Source organism: Vulpes vulpes, unplaced genomic scaffold (assembly GCF_048418805.1).
Source record: "Vulpes vulpes isolate BD-2025 unplaced genomic scaffold, VulVul3 Bu000000761, whole genome shotgun sequence".
Lineage (NCBI taxonomy): Eukaryota > Metazoa > Chordata > Mammalia > Carnivora > Canidae > Vulpes > Vulpes vulpes.
The window spans coordinates 72,063-91,772 of NW_027325702.1; the positions used below are offsets into that span (position 1 = coordinate 72,063).

The 19,710-nt window shown below is 41.3% G+C and overlaps 1 protein-coding gene and 1 long non-coding RNA gene across 6 annotated transcripts in view; one reads left to right on the forward strand and one right to left on the reverse strand.

Moving 5' to 3' along the window:
* LOC140596682 (uncharacterized) overlaps positions 1-7,458 on the reverse strand; it is a 39,475-nt gene extending 32,017 nt beyond the window's left edge. For all 3 annotated transcript variants that reach the window (XR_011998584.1, XR_011998585.1, XR_011998583.1), the window contains exon 1: positions 7,320-7,458. This is a non-coding gene — a long non-coding RNA (uncharacterized lncRNA). The remainder of the gene's footprint in view (positions 1-7,319) is intronic.
* Positions 5,842-16,685, forward strand: LOC140596679 (small ribosomal subunit protein uS11). 3 transcript variants are annotated; one of them, XM_072745181.1, is made up of 3 exons: positions 7,442-7,579; positions 7,748-7,873; positions 15,756-16,685. In XM_072745181.1, the coding sequence occupies exons 2-3, from the start codon at positions 7,818-7,820 to the stop codon at positions 16,219-16,221; spliced, it is 522 nt and encodes a 173-aa protein (XP_072601282.1). In that variant the 5' UTR covers positions 7,442-7,579; positions 7,748-7,817; the 3' UTR covers positions 16,222-16,685. The 3 variants fall into 3 exon arrangements, with proteins under 3 accessions (XP_072601284.1, XP_072601283.1, XP_072601282.1); XM_072745183.1 differs by lacking the exons at positions 7,442-7,579; positions 7,748-7,873 and adding an exon at positions 5,842-5,983; XM_072745182.1 differs by lacking the exon at positions 7,748-7,873 and having other exon boundaries at positions 7,438-7,579.
* Positions 16,686-19,710: the final 3,025 nt, after the last annotated feature.

The window sequence follows — 19,710 nt, forward strand, 5'->3', positions numbered from 1 at the left end:
TTAAGAGTATGTTTAGTTTTGCGAGAAACTTTGAAATTGTCTTCCAAGTGCCTGTTCCACTTTTGATCCTCACCAATAGTGTGTGAAATTTCCTCTTGCTTCCTATCCTTACTAGGACCTGGTGTTGTCAGTGTTCTGGATTTTGGCCATTCTAGTAAGTGTGTGCAGGTATCTCCCTGTTATTTTCATTTTCACTTACCTGATAACATATATTGTGAAGCATTTTTTAATACGTGTATCTGCCATTTGTGTATTATCTTTGGTAAAGTATCAGTTAAGGTCTTTGGCTTATTTTTATTTATTATTATCATTATTTTTAAAGATTTATTTATTTTTATTTTACATAAAGAGAATGTGCAAGCAGGGGGAGGGACAAAGAAAGAGGGAGAGTGAGAATCCTTAAGCAGATTCCCCACTGTGCATGGAGCCAAATGGGAGGCTTGATTCCAGGACCCCAGATTATGACCCACGCCAAAATCAAGAGTCAGATGCTTAACCAACTGAGTCACCCAAGTGCCCCTAACCTATCTTTGGCTTATTTTAAAATCGAGCTGTTTGTTTTCCTATTATTGAGTTTTAAGACTTCTTGGCATATTTAAGGGGCCCCTGAATGCTCAGTCGATTAAGTGACCAATTCTTGGTTTGGCTCAAGTCATAATCACATAGGTAGTGAGGTAGAATGGGAGCCTGGCGTTCCTTCCCCACACTGAGCCCCACCTCAGGGTCTGAGCTCAGCAAGGAGTCTTCTTGAGGATTCTCTTCCTTTGCTCCTACCCCCACTCATGCTTCCCATGCATCTTCTTTCACTCTCTTTCTTTCTAAAATAAATAAATAAATCTTGTAAATAAAAAAGAGTTCTTTGTATATTTTGGATAATGGTTTTTTATCAGGTGCATTTTTTGGAAAAAAATATTACCCATTCTGTGGCTTATCTTCTAATTCTCTGGATATTGATTTTCATTGAGCAAAAGCTTTTAAATTTAATGAAATTCAGCTTATCTTTTTTTTTTTCATGGATCTTGCCTTTGGTGGTGTGGTAAAAAGACCTTATGATAGCCAAGGTAATCTAGGTTTTCTCATATACTCTCTTCATGGAGTTTTATACTGTTCTTTTTCACATGTAGGTGAGTTATTTTTTGTAAAGGGTACAAGATTTGTGTCTAGGCCCATGTTTTTGCAGATGATTGCCCAATTTTTCAGCATCATTTTTTGCAGAGACTATCTTTATTGTATTACCTTTTCTCCTTTGTCAAAGATCAGTTGACTGTATTTATGGAGATCTATTTCTGGGATCTCTGTTTTGGCCCATTACTCTATTTGTCTGTTCTTTTGTCAATGCCACACTGCCTTGATTACTATAGCTGAGTAGTAAGTCTTAAAACCAAGTAGCATCTGCCCTCCAACTCTGTTGTTCTCCCTCAATAGTGTGTTGGCTATTCTAGATATTTTGTCTCTCCATATAAATTTTAGAATTAATTTTTGATACATATAAAATAACCTGATGGGATTTTAATTGGTATTACATTGATAGCTCCCTCTATCCCCCCTTATATATATATATATATATATATATATATATATATATATTACATTTTCATAATATTGAATCATCTTGTCCATAAAAATAGAATATATCTCCATTTATTTAGTTTTTGTTTGTTTTTTTGTTCATCTAAGTATTTCATTTTTTTACTTATTTATTTGTTTATTTATTCAGAGAAAGAGAGAGAGAGAGAGAGAGAGAGGCAGAGACACAGGTAGAGGGAGAATCAGGCTCCATGCAGGGAGCCTGATGTGGCACTCGATGTCGGGTCTCCAGGATCAGGCCCTGGGCCGAAGGTGGTGCTAAACCACTGAGCCACCTGGGCTGCCCTAAGTATTTCAATTTTGAGACTGTTAATGTAAATGTTATTGTGGGTCTTTTTTTTCCAATTTTTTATGTAAATTACAGTTAACCATTCAATATTAGTTTCAGGTTCAGAACCTAGTGATTCATCACTTACATACAATACCCCATGCTCATCAAAAGTGGTCTCCTTAATACCCATCCCCCATGTAATGCATCCCCTGCTCACCTGGGAAGAGTGATCATCAGTTCCTTCTATGTAGCTAAGTGTCTTTTTCCTGGTTTGCCTCTCTTTTACCCCCTGTTCATCTGTTCTGCTTCTTAAGTTCCATATATGAGTGCAATCATAAGGCATTTATCTTACTTGACTGACTTACTTTGCTTAGCATAATACTCCATAGCTCCATCCACGTTGTTGCAAATGGAAAGATTTCATTCTTTTTATGGCTGAGTAATATCCCATTTATTTATATATACACATTTGCTTATCTATTCATCAGTCGATGGCATTTGGGCTCTTTCCATAATTTGGCTATTGTTGATAGTGTTGCTATAAACACTGGGGTGAATGTATCCCTTCGAATTAGTATTTTTATATCCTTTGGGTTAATACACAGTAGTGCAATTCCTTGATCATAAGGTAGTTCTATTTTTAACTTTTTCAGGAAATTCTGTACTATTTTTCAGAGTGGCTATACCGGTTTTCATTTCCACCAACAGTGTGAGAGGTTTCCCCTTAAAATACAACATCCATTCATAATAAAAACCCTCAGCAAAGTAGGGATAGAGGGAATCTATATCAATATCACAAAGGTCATATGTGAAAAACCCGCAGCTAATATCATTGTCTGTGGGGAAAACAGAGCTTTTCCTCTATGGTTAAAAACAAGACAGTGTGGTCCACTCTCACCCATTGTTATTTAACATAGCAGTGGAAGTCCTACCCTCAACAGTCAGACAGCAAAAAGAAATAAAACACATCCAAATTGGCAAGGGAGAAATCAAACTTTCACTATTTACAGATGACATCATACTCTATACGGAAAACCTAAAAGACTCTACCAAAAAGTTGCTAGAACTGGCACGCAAGTTCGGTACAGTCACAGGGTAGAAAATCAATATACAGATATCTGTTGCATTTCTATACATCAATAGTGAAACAGCAGAAAGAGGAATTAAAGAATTGATTCATTTACAGTTGCACTCAAATCCATAAGATATTTGGAGTAAACTCAACGAAAGAGGTGAAAGTCCTGTATTCTGAAAACTATAATATACTGATGAAAGAAACTAAAGAGGATGCAAAGAAATGGAAAAACATTCCATGCTCATGGATCAAAAGAACATATATTGTTAACATATCTATACTACTGAAAGCAATCTACATATTTAATACAATTCCTATCAAAATACCACCAGGATTTTTCACAGTGCTAGAACACACAATCCTAAAATTTGTATGGAACTAGAAGAGACCTTGAATAGCGAAAGCAATCTTGAAAAAGAAAAACAAAGCTGCAGGCATCACAATTCTGGACTTCAAGCTGTATTACAGAGCTGTAGTGATTAAGACAGTGTGGTACTGGCACAAAAACAGACCAAAATCAGTGGAACAGAGTAGAGAACCCGGAAATGGATTCTGACAACTATATGGTCAGCTGATCAACAAAGCAGGAAAGAATACCCACTGGAAAAAAAGTCACTTTAACAAAAAATAGTGCTGGGAAAACTGGACAGCAACATGCAGAAGAATGAAACTGGACCACTTTCTTACGTTCAAATGGATTAAAGATCTAAATGTGAGATCTGAAACCATCAAAATCCAAGAGGAGAACACAGGCAGCAACCTTTTTGACACCAATTGTAGCAACTTCTTATTACATATGTCTCCTGAAGGGAAAGAAAAACAAAAATAGACTATTGGGATTCATCAATGTAAAAAGCTTTTGCACAGTGAAGGAAACAATCAACAAAACTAAAAGGCAACCTTGTAGAATAGGAGAAGATATTTGTTAATGACATATCTGATAAAGGGTTAGTATCCAAAATCTATAAAGAACTTATCAAACTCAACACCCAAAAAATGAATCATCCAGTTAAGAAATGAGGAGAAGACATGAATGGACATTTTTCCAAAGAAGACATAGAGATGGCTAACAGACTCAACATCAATGAAAACATGCTCAACATCAATCATCAGGGAATTACAAATCAAAAGTACAAAAGATCTCATTTCACACCTGTCAGAATGGCTAAAATTAACAACATAGGAGACAAGTGTTGGCTAGGCATTGTGTTTTTAATTTCAAATTCCACTTGTTCATTGCTGGCATGTAGGAAATCAGTTGACCTTTGTATATTAACCTGTCATTCTGTAGCCTCGCTATACTCATTTAATAGTTCCAGAAATATTTTTGTTGAATTTTCAGACTTCTACATAGATAGGTGTGGAGTGAAGAGAAATTAAGAAAAATGGAGTGCTTTGGCATGTTTCAAAATGGTTTCTCTTCCCCTTCCCTGCTGTAAGCCCCAGGGAATTTTTTTAATAGTATTTATTGTGGGAATCTGATGGAGCTCCTAGAAGTGAGTCTAACAGTATTGTGGGAGTTTCTTCTATGACTAGATCCCCTTGGAGTTTTTAATCCCCAGAGTTGCTTGCTCTGAGACTCCAGAAATTCAAGTTTTCAAGTACAAGCACAGTTCAAATTTTCATCTCAGGCCTGGTTCCTACAGGTGTTTCCGCTTGTGAGTGTCTGCTCCAGGTAAGCTATGACTCCCTCCTGTTATTCATTCACCTTTCTATATATCCAATCTTGGGATCAGTGATTTTTCCTGTGTCTTCCCCCTCTTAAAGATCTGAGAAGAGTTGATTTTTAAGTCTATTCAGCTTGTTTACTTGTTGTTAGGACAGAGAGTTGACTTCTCAGCTTCCTATGTGCAGAACTGTAAATCACAGTTCCAGTAATGAAAATGTTCTAAAATCGTGGAGATGGTTGTACATATCTCTGAATAGGAAAAGACCAATGAATTGTACATTTTAAATGGGTGAATAGTGTGGTATGTGAGATATGGCTCAACAAAGTTGTTAAAAAATATTTGGATTCTAAACAATATAAATGTTTTGTATGCCTGTGTCCCTGAGGTGTTATACCAGTCTTTCTAGAGAATATGTGCAAACGTTGTGATTTATGGTGAACACCTGTTCTCCTGGGTTTCTGGAGCCTCAGAAACTGGTCTTGTAGGCAATGGCTATATACCTACGTGGTGGACCACCAATAAAAGCCTTGGTGTTGTAGGCTCAGGTGACCTCACTGGTAGACAATACTTCAAACAGGTTTCCTCATCTTGTTGCTAGGGAAATTAACCATGTCCTCTACTGAGGGAGAACTTTCGGGAGCTTACATCTGGATTCCTTCAGACTTTGCCCCATGTACTATTTTCCTTTAATCATTTTGCTTTATAAAAAATCACTTTGCTTTTTGTCCATTTGCTGTAATAAGCCATAATTATGTGTACAAGAACTTCTGAGCCCTGTGGGTTCTAGCAAATCACTGAATCTGGTGATAGTCTTGGAAACCTCTGACATAGCTGCTTCGGGAAAGTCTTATGTAGAGATCAGCAGCCCTCTTCCTTATCTGGAACACGTAGGAGCAAAGATTGTAAAGATGTGAAAAGGGAGTGTGTAGAAAACTCATGCCTATCTTTAATCCTCACTTGAAAGTGACACAGAGATTGGGAATTATAGGGTTCCTCACTGCTGGACAGGGCATCTTGGCAACGTAAGGTAAAATATGAACTCTGGTGAGTGATGCTGCAGGCAGGCAGGTGCGCCGCTCCCTACACTTAGCCTCCCCCCGCCCCCTGCCCTCTCTCCCTTTGCTGCTGAGAGCGTTGGAGAATGTGCTGCAGCTGGTGCGTGGGCAGGTGCAGCCACCATCTGCTCTCGGAGTCCGCATGCGCACAAGCACCTCGCACCCAGGATCTGGCCCAGGCCCCACGGATCCCAGAACCTGCCGGGGACGTGGCTAACCCCGCCCCCTCGCGGTGGCGATTGGCTGAACCGTTCCTGAGGGCGAGGCGCGGTCAAGGCGGGCGAGGGTCTCCCCTGTGAAGTCGGGGCGAGACGTGTCCAAGGAGGTGAGACCGTGGGAGGGGTGTGGGCGGGGGTCGGGTCCTCCCTGCCCCAAGGGTCCTTGAGAAGCCAGTTGGTTTCTCCCGGCGCTTGTCTCCTCCCACCGCCTCCTCTCATTGGCCAGGCCCGGGAGGCGGGTGCGCTCCCATTGGCCGGGGGCTGTGTCTGTCCCTGCCAGGGTGGGGGCGGGGTCTCCGCCGCGCTGAGCTTGCCCTTGGGTCTGGCGCTGGGTAGAGCTGCTGCCGCCGCCGCCGCCGCCGCCGCCGCCGCCGCCGCCGGTGCCTCTGCTGCTGCTGCAGCTCGAGCATCCGGGAGCCGCCGCCGCCGGTGCCTCTGCTGCTGCTGCTGCTGCTGCAGCTCGAGCATCCGGGAGCCGCCGCCGCCAGCGCTGCGTCCACCGCCGCCGCCTCCCCTGCCAGGACCCCGAGACACCCCGAGCGCGAGCGGCGGCTGCTGCTTGCCTGCGCCCCCTCTGCCCCCCCTCCCTTCCGTGACCTGCCCACCCCTGCAGCCCTCGCCTGCACCTTCTCCAACACCCCGGATTCCTGCACCACCTGCTCGGGCAGCCCCGGCGGGCTCTGGGACTTGCGGTGCGAGCCGAGGGGAAGGCGAGCTCCGACCCGGTGCCTGCCTGACGGGCTGTCGCGGCTGCACCACCACCAGCAGCAGCAGCAGCAGCAGGAGACACTCTTCCGCCCACCGCAACCCCATTCTGCGGGTGCGTCGCAGCTGCCGCTTCTGCTGCCTCCAGTCCGGGTCCGAGGGTTCGAGCACCGCAGCGGGGACCGAGGGTCCAGCCAGGAGGACGCCGGCGGCCCCTGCACTCTGGGGCCCCCGTCACCAGCATCTTCTCGCCCCCTCGTTCCTTCCCAGCCCCTTAGAGAAGGGACCGTGACCTGGAGACGCGGCGCCGTCCTCCGCTTCTACAGCGTCTGCGGGCTCCTCTACCAGGTCATCCCCGCCCCGCCGAGGGAGCATCAGCTTCACGCCCTTCCCCATCACGCCCACTGCACCCCGCATTTCCACTCTGCCCCTTCCAGTCCCCTAGTCCCCGGCGATGTGCACCCCCCCCCCTACTCCCCGGTGCGGCAGGGGCGGCGGCAGTTGGCTCCAGCCCTCGGGTCTCCGGCCCTGGCTCAGCCTTGCGCTCCCAGCAGGCAGCCCCGTGCGCGGCCCCTTCCGCCTCTTCACCCACCTGAGCTGCCTCCATCCCTCACTCAGTCCCCGCCAGCAGCACCCCCCACCCCTCCCGCCTTCCGGCGGGCACTTGGCGCCTTCTCTGAACATCACACCCTCCCACCCACCCCCACCGGCCACCTCCACCCTCCTCCTCGCTCTCACCTCCCCCTTTCCGGGTCGCCTTGCTCTTTTCTCTGCTTCCCACCATCACATCCGTGTGTCTTTGAAAAGTGAGTGAGAGCCTGGGAGCGAGCTACGGAGACGGCGAGAACAGCAGCAGCGGCAGCGCCATGTGCACTGCAGTGACATCCCCGGGGGCAGGTGTGTCGTGAGACGTGTCATGCACCTCCGAAAGGAGAGGAGACTGTCTGGGATGTAAAAGAGCGAGAGAAAGGAAGAAGGAAAAGAAAAAGAAAAAGGGGGTAAGGAGAGAGAGAATAAATCAAGAAATAAACAAGGGAAAGGGGAAGGGAAAAGTTAAAAGACTCAAAGCTACTTTATCAACAAGCCTGTTTTTTAAAATTAATCAGCCTGTCTGGTTTTCTTTTCCTCTCTGTTCTTTTTTTTTTTGTTTTCCTTTTTTCTTTAAGCAAAGAAATCTACGCACCTAAGCAGTTACTTTACTGCGAAGGGATTTCCCCTCGGATTCCCGACCTCTCTATGGCTCTGCTCCTGCCGCTTCTTTCCGTCATTAATATTGTCCTTTCACGTGCAATGTACGAACCCCTGCGACCGCGGTGGGGGGAACCGCACAAAACGCTGTTATGATGCAAATCACTGGGTTTGGATGCAGAGCGGCTGGGGAACCGGGGTGCACTTTTCCTCAGATCCTCCCTCTTGCAGGAGGAGGAGGGGGCCCTGTGGAAGGGGAGGAGGACGCGGGTGATGAAGTGAATGGCCATGTGCGGAGTAGGAGGGCGTGGGGAGAGCGCACTTGGGGGGTGGTGAGGCGGAGGCGGCAGGCCAGGGCTGGGGGGGCCGGGCCGGGGGGAGGAAAGTTGTTGCTTTGAAGAGAGGAGTCATACAGGGATGCGGGAGTGAGATACAGGAAGGATGGATGGGAAATGATGGACTATAGGATTTTCAAAGCTAGGTGACTCTTGATTTCTTGCTAAATCTTTGCCCACCTCTAACCCCTCTGTCGTCATTTCTGTAGTTGTGGGAAGGATAAGTTGATCAAATGTATTTGTCCCTTGGTAAAATGAATCTGGAAGTAAGACACAAGTAGACCGCAGGCGTGCAAAACCCAATTGGCCTTTGGAGGATTTAAATGAGGTCAATGAACCGTCTTTCAGCAAGTCCTTGGAATGCATCCTGCCTCCTATCTTGCAGGATATGGACTGGGATGGATTTTATTTATGCATATTTATGATGTGAAGGAAAACAGAGTGGACAGAGTTTTTCTGAATTAACTAACTGACCTTGCGGAGGTATTTCTTACCATCTTTTTTGTGTTTTATGTTAAATGTAAATTCCAGATATGAAATGTGCCAGCATCCCCGAGAAAGCCGGCAGCCTTCTCCCTGCTTACGCTGCCTCCTCCCATTTCCCACCATTCGCACTCCCACCTTCTCACAAGTACCCCGGGAGGCTGACACATCACTTGGGTCTCTAATCCATGCTGAAACGTGTTCCTAGATGCCCTATTTCACCTCTCAGTAACTTGCATTTCTCAACTCTGCGTGTGTGTGTGTGTGTGTGTGTGCGCGCGCGCGCGCGCGCGCTCTCTCTACGCAGGGTAGTGGGAGTGTGATGTGGGGAAATCAGTTAATTCGGTGATTGCGATGAAAACTCGACACCGCTGGATGTGTTTTCCCTGCCAATCTGTGCGTGCTGGCCCCGGCACGTCATTGCACACACTGCTGGGCTGGTGTGAGATTATTTATTATAGAGCATGTGGGCAAAGGACTGCACTTGGGGGTCGCCTCCTCTGCCTTCAACATTTCCCATGAATTGTGGATTCACTGCAGTGCAAAATAACTGTCTGCTGGTGTCTCATTCTCTCAGCCTGGAGGAGGATTTTCTCTCTCTCTACCCGGAGAGATTCCATCAGCTGCATTCTCTTTTATTAAAAACATGGGTCTCTTGTATTAAGTATGTAAGCCAATTATTTAAAAAGTGCTGCTTTTCACAGCAGATTAGAGGTGGTGGTGCAAGGGGTGTGGGCATGCCAGAGAAAATGCACCACTGCAACCCACAGCAGCACCAGCATCAGGTCCAAGTATATAAATAAATAAGCGTCCTCTACAGCAACCAGGGAGAAAGCACCAGCCCAACAGGGTCTGTGTACTTATGAGCATCTTAGATCAGGCCATGTTAAGACACCAAAGGACAGAAGAGGATTTAAAAGGAAAAAAAAAAAAAAAAACTAGAGGGGGAGGGGGTGCAAAGCACCATTGGATTGTAGTCTCATGTTTATGGCTGCCTCACATTGATCAAACACTGCTCCACAGACACATCGCACTTTGTTGATATTGTCAGTTCCTGCTCAAACAAATTGCTCAGGCCTTCCTTGTTTTACTCTTGGCCAAAAACATTGCTTCAGGGTTGAGGTTGTTTCTCCCAGCATCCTACACTTTTATTAGGACTTGGTTAGGTTGTAAAATGAAAAGCTTTATTTCCTGGACACAGATTAAACACTTAGCAGGTCTTTCCTTTCCATGTGCAGAGAAAGAAGGGTGGCGGCGGAACTAGTGAGCAACTAACTGATTTTGGCTAGAGGGAGTCTGTTCTGCCTGCTGGTAGTTATGACTAGGCAAATGCTATAGGCAGCCTATAGCTTCTTATTTTTAGCTTTATCGGAACTATGGTGGTATCTGTGACTTAAGTAATACTGATCAATTAATTTAGCATTTCTATTATTATCCCCTTTCTTGCACTATGCCTTATTTTAGACAAGAAGACTCATTTGAACGTATCTTCTCTGTGTTTTATATTGTCACCAATATTTTACTCTTTCTGGGAAGCAAAATCAACCTTTTGGCTTGTTAATATGTAAAGTTAATGAGCCAGTGGTGAGAATCAAGTCAATGATAAAATAAGTTAAAAAAAATAGTACTATTCTAAAAATCTACCATTTTGTCTTCAGTGGATTCTTAGGAAATGAAAATGAATCATTAGAAGGAAATAAATATGTTTCTGACCAAAGCACAACTCGCAATGTATAGACTAGATAGACTAGACTAGATAACAAAAATTTGCTTCTGTGTTAGTTTATGGGGCATCCTTGTTTATTTTCCTCCATCACAGGTAGGGGAAAAATCTGGAATGAGGGTACAGAACAGTTTAGAGAAATGAATTTCTTTAGAAGGAGGCGTGCAAAAGCTTGCCACCTGGAACTAAAACCTCTCTTGGTTACAGAGCAGATCCAGTTCAATTGCTAACCCTGGCTGAAGCTGTGTCCCCTTTCCATGCCTGAGGGGGCACTGCAAAGATGGAGACTGTCTTGTTTAGCACAAGAAAACGGTCCTAGAAAGGGCAAAGAAGAAAGGACAAAATACAACCAGAAAATAGACATACATAGAGATTTTGTTGAGAACTTTGTTTCCTTTTTAGATTTAGTCTTACAGAAAAACACATCCAACACAAATACTGGGATTTTAGTGTTTGGTTTTGTCTTGTTTTATTTTCCATGAGATATTTTGATGAATGATCTGTTATTTTAGAAAGACTTTCAAATTGAAGGTCAATTGGACATGCATAGTACTTGCCTTAGTGAATACACTGAACATAAACTTCCCCTTACATTTTTAGAAAGTGTATTATAAAGTACAAACACACCTACATACACTTAATAAAATACTGATAACTTAATGCTTCTCAAAAGCCTCTCTCTCCCATTCATTTCCTTCTATTTGTAATAGCCTTAGTCTTGTTGAGCTCATTTCTTATGTTGAATGCAAGAACCCTATTCCTCCCTTTCTTGATTAACAACTGAAACTTTAAAGAGTAGAATCTGTACATAAGAGCCAAAGACTATGATTTAAATGGTCAAACCCCAAACACTTAGTAATTAGGAAAATCTCCCTGCAAATATGGGGAGTCTCTGGGCAGATTTTCTATCAAGATATGGAAACTTACTTCATTGTCTTCACCATTTCTACAACTATTAGAACTGTGGGAGCATAACATGACCAAAGTAAGCATTGATTGAGAGGCCTCTTTCTGCTTTCTCCCCTGAAAGATCAGATACTTGAGAACTATTTGCCCCACGTTGAAATAGTGAGATGCCATTTTTTTTTTAATGAAAAAAATTACTTGAATTACTTAAGGAGCAAATGGAAGTACAAAAATGCTGGAAGAAATGTGAGTCATGCATTTTAAAGTGACGTAAAATCAATATCAAATAATATTAATTTTCTTTTTAAAATGAGAAATCTATGGGGTATCAGATGGTTGAGACAAGTAAGGTTTATTTATTATGAAGGATTTGGGGTACATTCATAATATAAATAGACCTATCGTATTGATGTTTTATTTGATAACACTGATGTGCGTTCCACGAGATTTATTGAGAAGGCGTCCTCATTTTAATAGGCTCATTGAATAACCTTGGCAAAACCACCCAATGTGTAACAGCTGGCTTAGTAGGCTGAGGAAGTGGTGAGAAATCACAAACTGAGGAAGCCAAACTCAAAAGCTGAAGTTAGAGTTCTTTGTGGAATTGGCAGGTATTGGTTTTTTGGTCCTCCTAGAACAGCTCTAGTGCCCAATGACTACTAAACTTAAGCTTCCTGAGGGCAAGCCCTGAGCCTTTGTCATCTGTGCAATCTTCTTATTCTCAATTTAGTAGATACATAATAAATAGTGTTGGCATGAATAGGTATGTCCTAATGGACTTAAGTAGCTGCATCTCTTCATAATATGTCAGCACTTAAACTTTTTTAAGTTGTTGGACCCTGGCTCACGGGTGCCAACGTGTCCAGGTGACTCTGACCCCAGACAGGCAGATGCAATTAGCAAGAGGGTTTATTGAACGTTTGTGCAAATGGGCTCTCTGCCTCCCAGGAGGAAGAGAGCCCAATTAGCAATTACAGGCATCTTTTAAAGGTAAAAGAAAAAAAAAAAAAACCTCTTAAAGACAAAAGAACCTTGGCAGTAGCATAGCATTCAGGTTATCGATTTCTCAGGTCAACATGAACCTATTCAGGGACATTCCAATCAGGGAGTGGGGGGAAATGGTTTTCTTATCACAAACAGAATGCTTTTTGTTGCTAAAACTTCAGGAAGGCACCTGGATGGGCTGCCTCTGGATTAGGGCTGGTACTACTTAAAGGGGGGGGGGGGGGGTTTCTTCAGTATCTTTATAATTTGGGAGCTGTCAGGGATGGGATGTGATGTGAGGAAAAGGCAAGAGTTTGTTTTCTTTGCACTCAGTTATTTTCTCTTACCCTTTTTATGAGGGTTAAAAAGTATATTTTTGAATAAATTTTCTTAGGCTTTAACAATGATTAACGTTTCCCCTTAAAAACACACAAGCAAGATATACATTTCTGAATTTGTGATAGAGCTGAGCATCTATTCTGAATCTTCTTTTGTGCTTATGAAACTAAGTAATGAGACCCTTCCACTACACGAATAGACACAGGGCTGAAGTTGTAAAGGGATCTGCCTTAGAGAGGGCTGGCTACTAATTATTTACATTCTATTTTAGAGGTCTTTGAAGTAAATATTAAGACAGTCATTATTCAACATTTGATATAACTCTAAGTCAACAAATAGTTTTTACTTGAATCTTTAAATTATCTTTCAGCCACTTGAATGCTGAACAGGAAGCTCCAATTTAGCGATAAACAGTCATTCTGGGGGCTAGATGCAGAGGTCATTAGAGATTAGAAAATAAAAATATTTATTTTTAAATAAAATAAATATTTTATCCCATTGTTATTTTGTTTATTTTTAAATAAAATAAATATTTTATCCCACTGTTATTTTGTTTATTTTTAAATAAAATAAATATTTTATCCCACTGTTATTTTGTTTATTTTGTATTATTTTGTATTTTGCTTTGAGAAATAAAAAAATCTCAGAGCTAAGTATGATCAAGTAGTGCAAATCACTTCACATTAAGAAAGCAACAGTTCTTATTGGTCAAATTGATCCCCTAACAATTTTATGTTTTTGATGATGGCTTATTTACAGTAACGGCGCACTCATTGTTTATCTAAAGTCATCTTTGGGAATAGAGCAAGAAAGCACCTTTCCTGACAAGCATGTGCTGCCAACTGTTAAGTGTATAGCTGTTATATTGATTCAGTATGATTTATAAAAAACAATTAATTTGTTCTTATAGAGAAATATTTTTGGCTTCTTTGTTAAAAGTGTTTGCCTTTCAAAATGCAAGTGACTCCCTTAAGGTTTACTTAAACATCCAAACTCAAATTTATGGTGTGTAAAATACATTTTTACTCTCTTAATGAATTCATATTTGATGTTAGCTTGTCCTCTATCCCCTCTGGGGGAAAATGCCCATGACACCTACGTATCTTCCATTCATTCTCATACCTTATATGCCCCCTACTTTCCAATCTTAAGTAGTAGATTTAGGTTGAAATGAGAGATGGTTAGAATATTTGTGTTAAAAAGCAAACAAAAAATATACAATAAGCTTGTCTAATTGTCACTCCTTTGCTGCTCTCTATTTTCTCTTTTTTTTAATTTTTTATTTACTTATGATAGTCACAGAGAGAGAGAGAGAGAGAGAGAGAGAGAGAGAGGCAGAGACACAGGCAGAGGGAGAAGCAGGCTCCATGCACCGGGAGCCTGATGTGGGATTCGATCCCGGGTCTCCAGGATCGTGCCCTGGGCCAAAGGCAGGCGCCAAACCGCTGCGCCACCCAGGGATCCCTGCTCTCTATTTTCTATTTTGAAGTCTGAGTAACACAGTAACTCAGCTTCCTTTGCACTGTCCAGGAATATAATATCCCCCCAGTCCCGACCATACTCCTAACCTGAAAGACCTATTAAAAGTAATTAATGAGGAATGAAGAGTGGTTCAAGAAAGGGAGATTTGCTAAAGCCTATGTGCTGAATACGTACAGTTTGGGTGATTTTCCTTTTGACCTCCACAATGCATACCCCAATGTTTTAGCAAGGATAAAACTCCTATAATGTGCTTTTGCTTGTTTTTGTTATTGCTATTATTGCGTTTTGTGAGAGTTCAAACTCCTTACTTTCATAATGAAATGGCAAAAAGGAGAGGCAAGGAAGGTGAGTCAGCCAGCCAAACACACAGAAACACCTGGCAAAGCTGACTAAATTAGCATATGCTAGGGTGAGTATTTCCCTCTGTTGTTACATAATCCCTTTCTAATAGGAAATCTGTTCTCATACTTAACCCTTTCAGGAGGGTTGACATTCTCCCACTGTTATTTTGTTTATTTTGTATTATTTATTTTCTCATGAATTGTGTAAACCATCTATTGAGGGGCTTTTATGTCAAATTCTTCCCCCCCCCCCTTCAGTGTTTCTGTATACAAATGTTCCATTCTGTGCCCAACTTCAGGATTCAAGAATCAACTTTTCTATAGCTTTCACTGAGAGGATCTAATTAGCATTTTGGGCCCTCTTTACTCATGTGCAGCTTCCTTTAGAAAATGTATTAGTTCTATGAGGTTCCCCTAAGGATTCATAATACTCTAGCTTGTTACATGTACTGTGGTATTCAGTGTGCCTTAATTATGCACGTGGCCTCATTTCAAAGCCTTTTCAAGGATCATGTGGGATAGAACAGGAGTGTGGCTGTAAGTTCACCGTCATGTATTAATGTGTAGGTGGTATTCAGAGAAGGATGTTTCTGAAGGCAATTATATACCCATGACTCCAGTATAGCAAGCAGCTACATTCTACACTTACTAGTTACCCTGCCAAGGCAGAATGAAATTCACCATTGTGATACATAATACAGTATCTGTTATTTCTAAGTAGTTCTTTGGCCTGGGAATGAAATAAAATAATGAGTGAAAATGTGTATCCCTTATCTTGAATAGGGATTGTCCCTTTCACTCTCTCAAAACAAGAATCAAAAATTGTTCCTAAATCAATACTCTATTCCATAACTAGTCCGTTAACACATTTGCTGTGGTGGGATCTTCAAGTTACGCTGGTTATTATTTGAGGCTATAGATTTTTAGATAGTATTAATTGCCTTCAACTGCATGGGCTGCCAAATGTCAGTGCACTGTCAAATCTGAGACATGATTTTTTCGATTTTTGTTTTGGATGCAATTTGAACAACTGTGAAACTATATAGGGACATTGAACCCAACAGAGGAAGAGGAGAGAAAGAGAAAGAAAGACAGATGTTTTTTAAATAGGGACTTCATTTGTGGAGGGATGGTTATAAGAATTGGCTCATTTAGTACATGTCACCACTTATATGGAGGATATTTTCCTGCATTGCACGAGTTTGAAGGCATACTTATCTTAATTGTACCTTTTGACTTGCATTGGCCTATGTGTCATATCATCAGAAAACTTCAGTTTGACTTGTAAGTACACTTTTTTCTTTTATTTATGACTACTGCAATCAAAAGCATTTTGTATATACTAACTAACTTTGATATATACTAACAATTTTAACCAATTTTTGTTTTGAAGACGCGCAGAAATGGCACCTCGTAAGGGGAAGGAAAAGAAGGAAGAACAGGTCATCAGCCTTGGACCTCAAGTTGCTGAAGGAGAAAATGTGTTTGGTGTCTGCCACATATTTGCATCCTTCAATGACACTTTTGTCCATGTCACTGATCTTTCTGGCAAGGAAACCATCTGTCGTGTAACTGGTGGGATGAAGGTGAAGGCTGACCGAGATGAGTCTTCTCCCTACGCTGCCATGTTGGCTGCCCAGGATGTAGCCCAGAGGTGCAAGGAGCTGGGTATCACTGCTCTCCACATCAAACTCCGAGCCACAGGAGGAAATAGAACCAAGACCCCTGGACCTGGGGCCCAGTCAGCCCTCAGAGCCCTTGCCCGCTCAGGAATGAAGATTGGGCGGATTGAGGATGTCACCCCCATCCCCTCCGATAGCACCCGCAGGAAGGGGGGTCGCCGTGGTCGCCGTCTGTGAACAGGATTCTTCAAACTGAAAATAGTTTGAAAATAGTTTGAAAATAGTTTGAAAATAGTTTAACAGAAAATTGTTAATAAATTGCCTTTGTGTAAGCTAAAAAAAAAAAAAAAAAAACTTTGAAACTTTGTAAGCACATTATTTGAGCCACATTATTATTTGAAAGCCACATTATTATTAATGATAGTTTAAAAAAATACTGGTCTCCAGTAACTCACTGGAGTTTTTTATTAAGAAAAATTTTGGCCAACATCTGATGTGTTTAAGTAGACAAAAGAATGCCATCTGCCCTTGATATTTGAAACATTTTATTTTGTCTATGCTGTGATCTATATAACCCCTTTGTGTATTTTTATTATAGTATTTTGAATGTTTGGTATTTATCTGTCTGTTTGTTCTACTGGATTATAAACCCATAAAGTACAGGGTCTTATTCTTCATTTTATTTCAAGTGCTTAATCTAAGGTCTGGTCTGTGTCTTTTTTTTTTTTTTTTTTTTTAATGTTTTCATTCTACTGATTGATTAGTTCTCTTCCAATCCATTTAATCCTGACACATCTCTTTACTTGGATCCAAATAATATTTAAGTATTTATGTTATAACTGCCAAAGTGCCAATACACTATTCTGAATAGAATAAATATTTGCAATGAATGTTTATTCGTATTTAAGGTACAGAGAGAGTACAAAAAAATGGCTACTAAGAAACACAAACAATTCTGAATAATGACATCCTTCACAAAACTATGAGACCATTGCTTTCAATTAGGGCAAGCAATTCGAATTTGCACTGAAAACATTCATCTCATAGCTTTGAATCTCCCTGATTTCTCCGGGCATCATAACCCCTTGTCTTTTTTTTTTTTTTTCTTTACTTATTAAAGATTTCTATCTGTAGCCCTCCAAATATTCCTGATGATGGCTTTAGGTAAACATGAAACCAAATCATCTTACTGTTCTACTTAGAGTAACCAGTATTTCCGGATAAATGTATGAACAAAGAGGAATTACAAACTGACCTTGATCTGCCAGATTATCAGTGGGGACTGACCTGCTTTTGTTATTGCCAAAGCTGTGGAGTAGATGTTCTGGGAATCTTCTCTGAAGTATGGATTCAGGGTGCACTTCACTTAACTTGACTTGGGAAGATTACATCCATTTTATTTGAAAGGCCTTTTAAAGAAAATCCTAAATGTTTTGGGGTTTTTCTTGATACTTAGTCATACTTCTGCAATTGAAGACACATGTTTGCTGTGGTTGAATTTGATTTATTTCCCTTTTAGCATTTTGAAAGACCGTGGGTGGTAGGATGGGAATATTAACTGCTTTTTGAAGAGAATTTAAATATACTTACTGGGAGCTGAACACCAAGGGAAAAAAGACTTTCTACAATTCGTAGTGACTTTAATGCCACATAAAGTGTTTTAAGAATGCTTTTTCTTAAAAGTCCCAGGGAAATATAGCTTTTCTTTAAAGCCATAGAATTTTTCTTCAAATTTAGAAAATCAATTTCTTGATATCTTTTGGATTTTTAACTGTTTCATGACTTTGGGCATCTGAAAAGGTATTATTGACTAGGCTAACGTAAGATTTACCTGATGGGGGATCCCTGGGTGGCGCAGCAGTTTGGCGCCTGCCTTTGGCCCAGGGCGCGATCCTGGAGACCTGGGATCGAATCCCACATCGGGCTCCCGGGGCATGGAGCCTGCTTCTCCCTCTGCCTATGTCTCTGCCTCTCTCTCTCTCTCTCTGTGACTATCATAAATAAATAAAAAATTAAAAAAAAAAAGATTTACCTGATGGAAGGTGCTGAAATCACTCTATCGTCATTGTGTAGAAATGCACATTCAGTAAATAAAAATATCCCAAGCAGATTAAACTAGTTCAATTTATTAAATGTTGTTACCACTTTATGGAGTTGATATTAAGAATTATATTCACCCATAGCTGCTGTACTTAGAATCTTCTTTATGTTAAACTGTGACTGTCAATGTGATGCAACAGCTGCAGAATAACCTTCTAATGTGGCTTCGGTTCGGCCCTTACTGACTGACTTTACAGAGCCTAGGGAATAAACAGGAAGGTAGATTCAGAAGCAGTTTTTGTTGACTGTTTCCCTGTTATGGTGAAAAAAATATTATAATATGTTACTGAATTTTTATTATATAGAGAATATTCTTGTAAATCCATTTATAGAAGTGACATGATTTTTTAATGTGTAACCACTTAATATCAGAAACACTGGAAATGTGAGGAAGAGTTATACCTGTTTATTTCTCAAGAGTTTTAGTCATAATGACCCACTCAGAAAATGAATTTTTTTAATTTGATAGAAGGAAAGCATTTCAGGCCAAAGTTTTTGTCCAGAGTCACCAAATTAAAAACAATATCCGTTATATTCTTCAAAAGAATACTGAACAATGTCTTTATGGAAAGACCTGATGCTAACTAGCATGAAAATGAAGTGTGTTCAGTAAAAATTATATATTTTTAATATATAAAGTTATATATCTAGTTTTAATATAAAAAACGTATCTTTAAAAGGCCAAGTAAAATTTACATATGATAGTTTCATGCCCATTGGCCTGCATTTTTTTCTTTAAACATAAAAATGCTATGGGTGAGGTAAGACTAATCGTATTCTGAAACTTCAATCCTCCCTATCCTTTCACTTCCGTGGAATAGCTAAGATGAAAGTATTGATACAGTGATAAGTTCATAGTTTTTTAGAGATCTAGTAGAGTTCAGTAAGGTCAGATTTATTTTAAACCTTCACTTCGCTTTACCGAATTTTATTGGCTCCACAAGTACAGACGACCAACAAAGCAGAACATCAAGTTATCCTTGAAGGACAGGACAGCCTGAAAGTGTATTTTGTAATACCACAACTTTGTTTGATGGATGGGTGTGGACAAGTTGGGAAGACAGTCTTCCTATCATTTAATGATGGTCTTATCACAAGCCAGTAGTAAACTTGATCAGGTGTTAGAGATAATTTCCTCTGAAAACTTTCATATCATCTTGGGGGACTGAACAGAGAATGGGAGTAACTTGTGACAGGGGAGGAGGCATGAATCACAGCCCTGATCCTTCAGGAGAACATACGCAGCAGCCATGCCAAACTACTGCTAGCGTGGAGGCACAGTAAAGACTCTGGCCTCGTGGTGGTAGGTTCCATATTCTGTACAGCGAGGAGATATCGCTGGACTAACTCAAACTCTGAATTTTGGAAGTGCCCTGCAGCAGCAAGACATAATGGTAGGAATGAAAAGGCCTCAGTTCTCATCTACACCATGCCACTATTTTAGAGACCTTGGGCGAGTTACTTTCTTTTGCTTTCTTCTTTTCTGTGTGAGGGGGAGGGAGAGGGAGAGAGGAAATCTTAAGTAGGCTCCATCTCCAGCGTTAGCCCAATGGGGGGCTTGATCTCACAACCCTGAAATCATGACCCCAGTCAAAATCGAGAGTCAGATGCTTAACTGACCGAGAC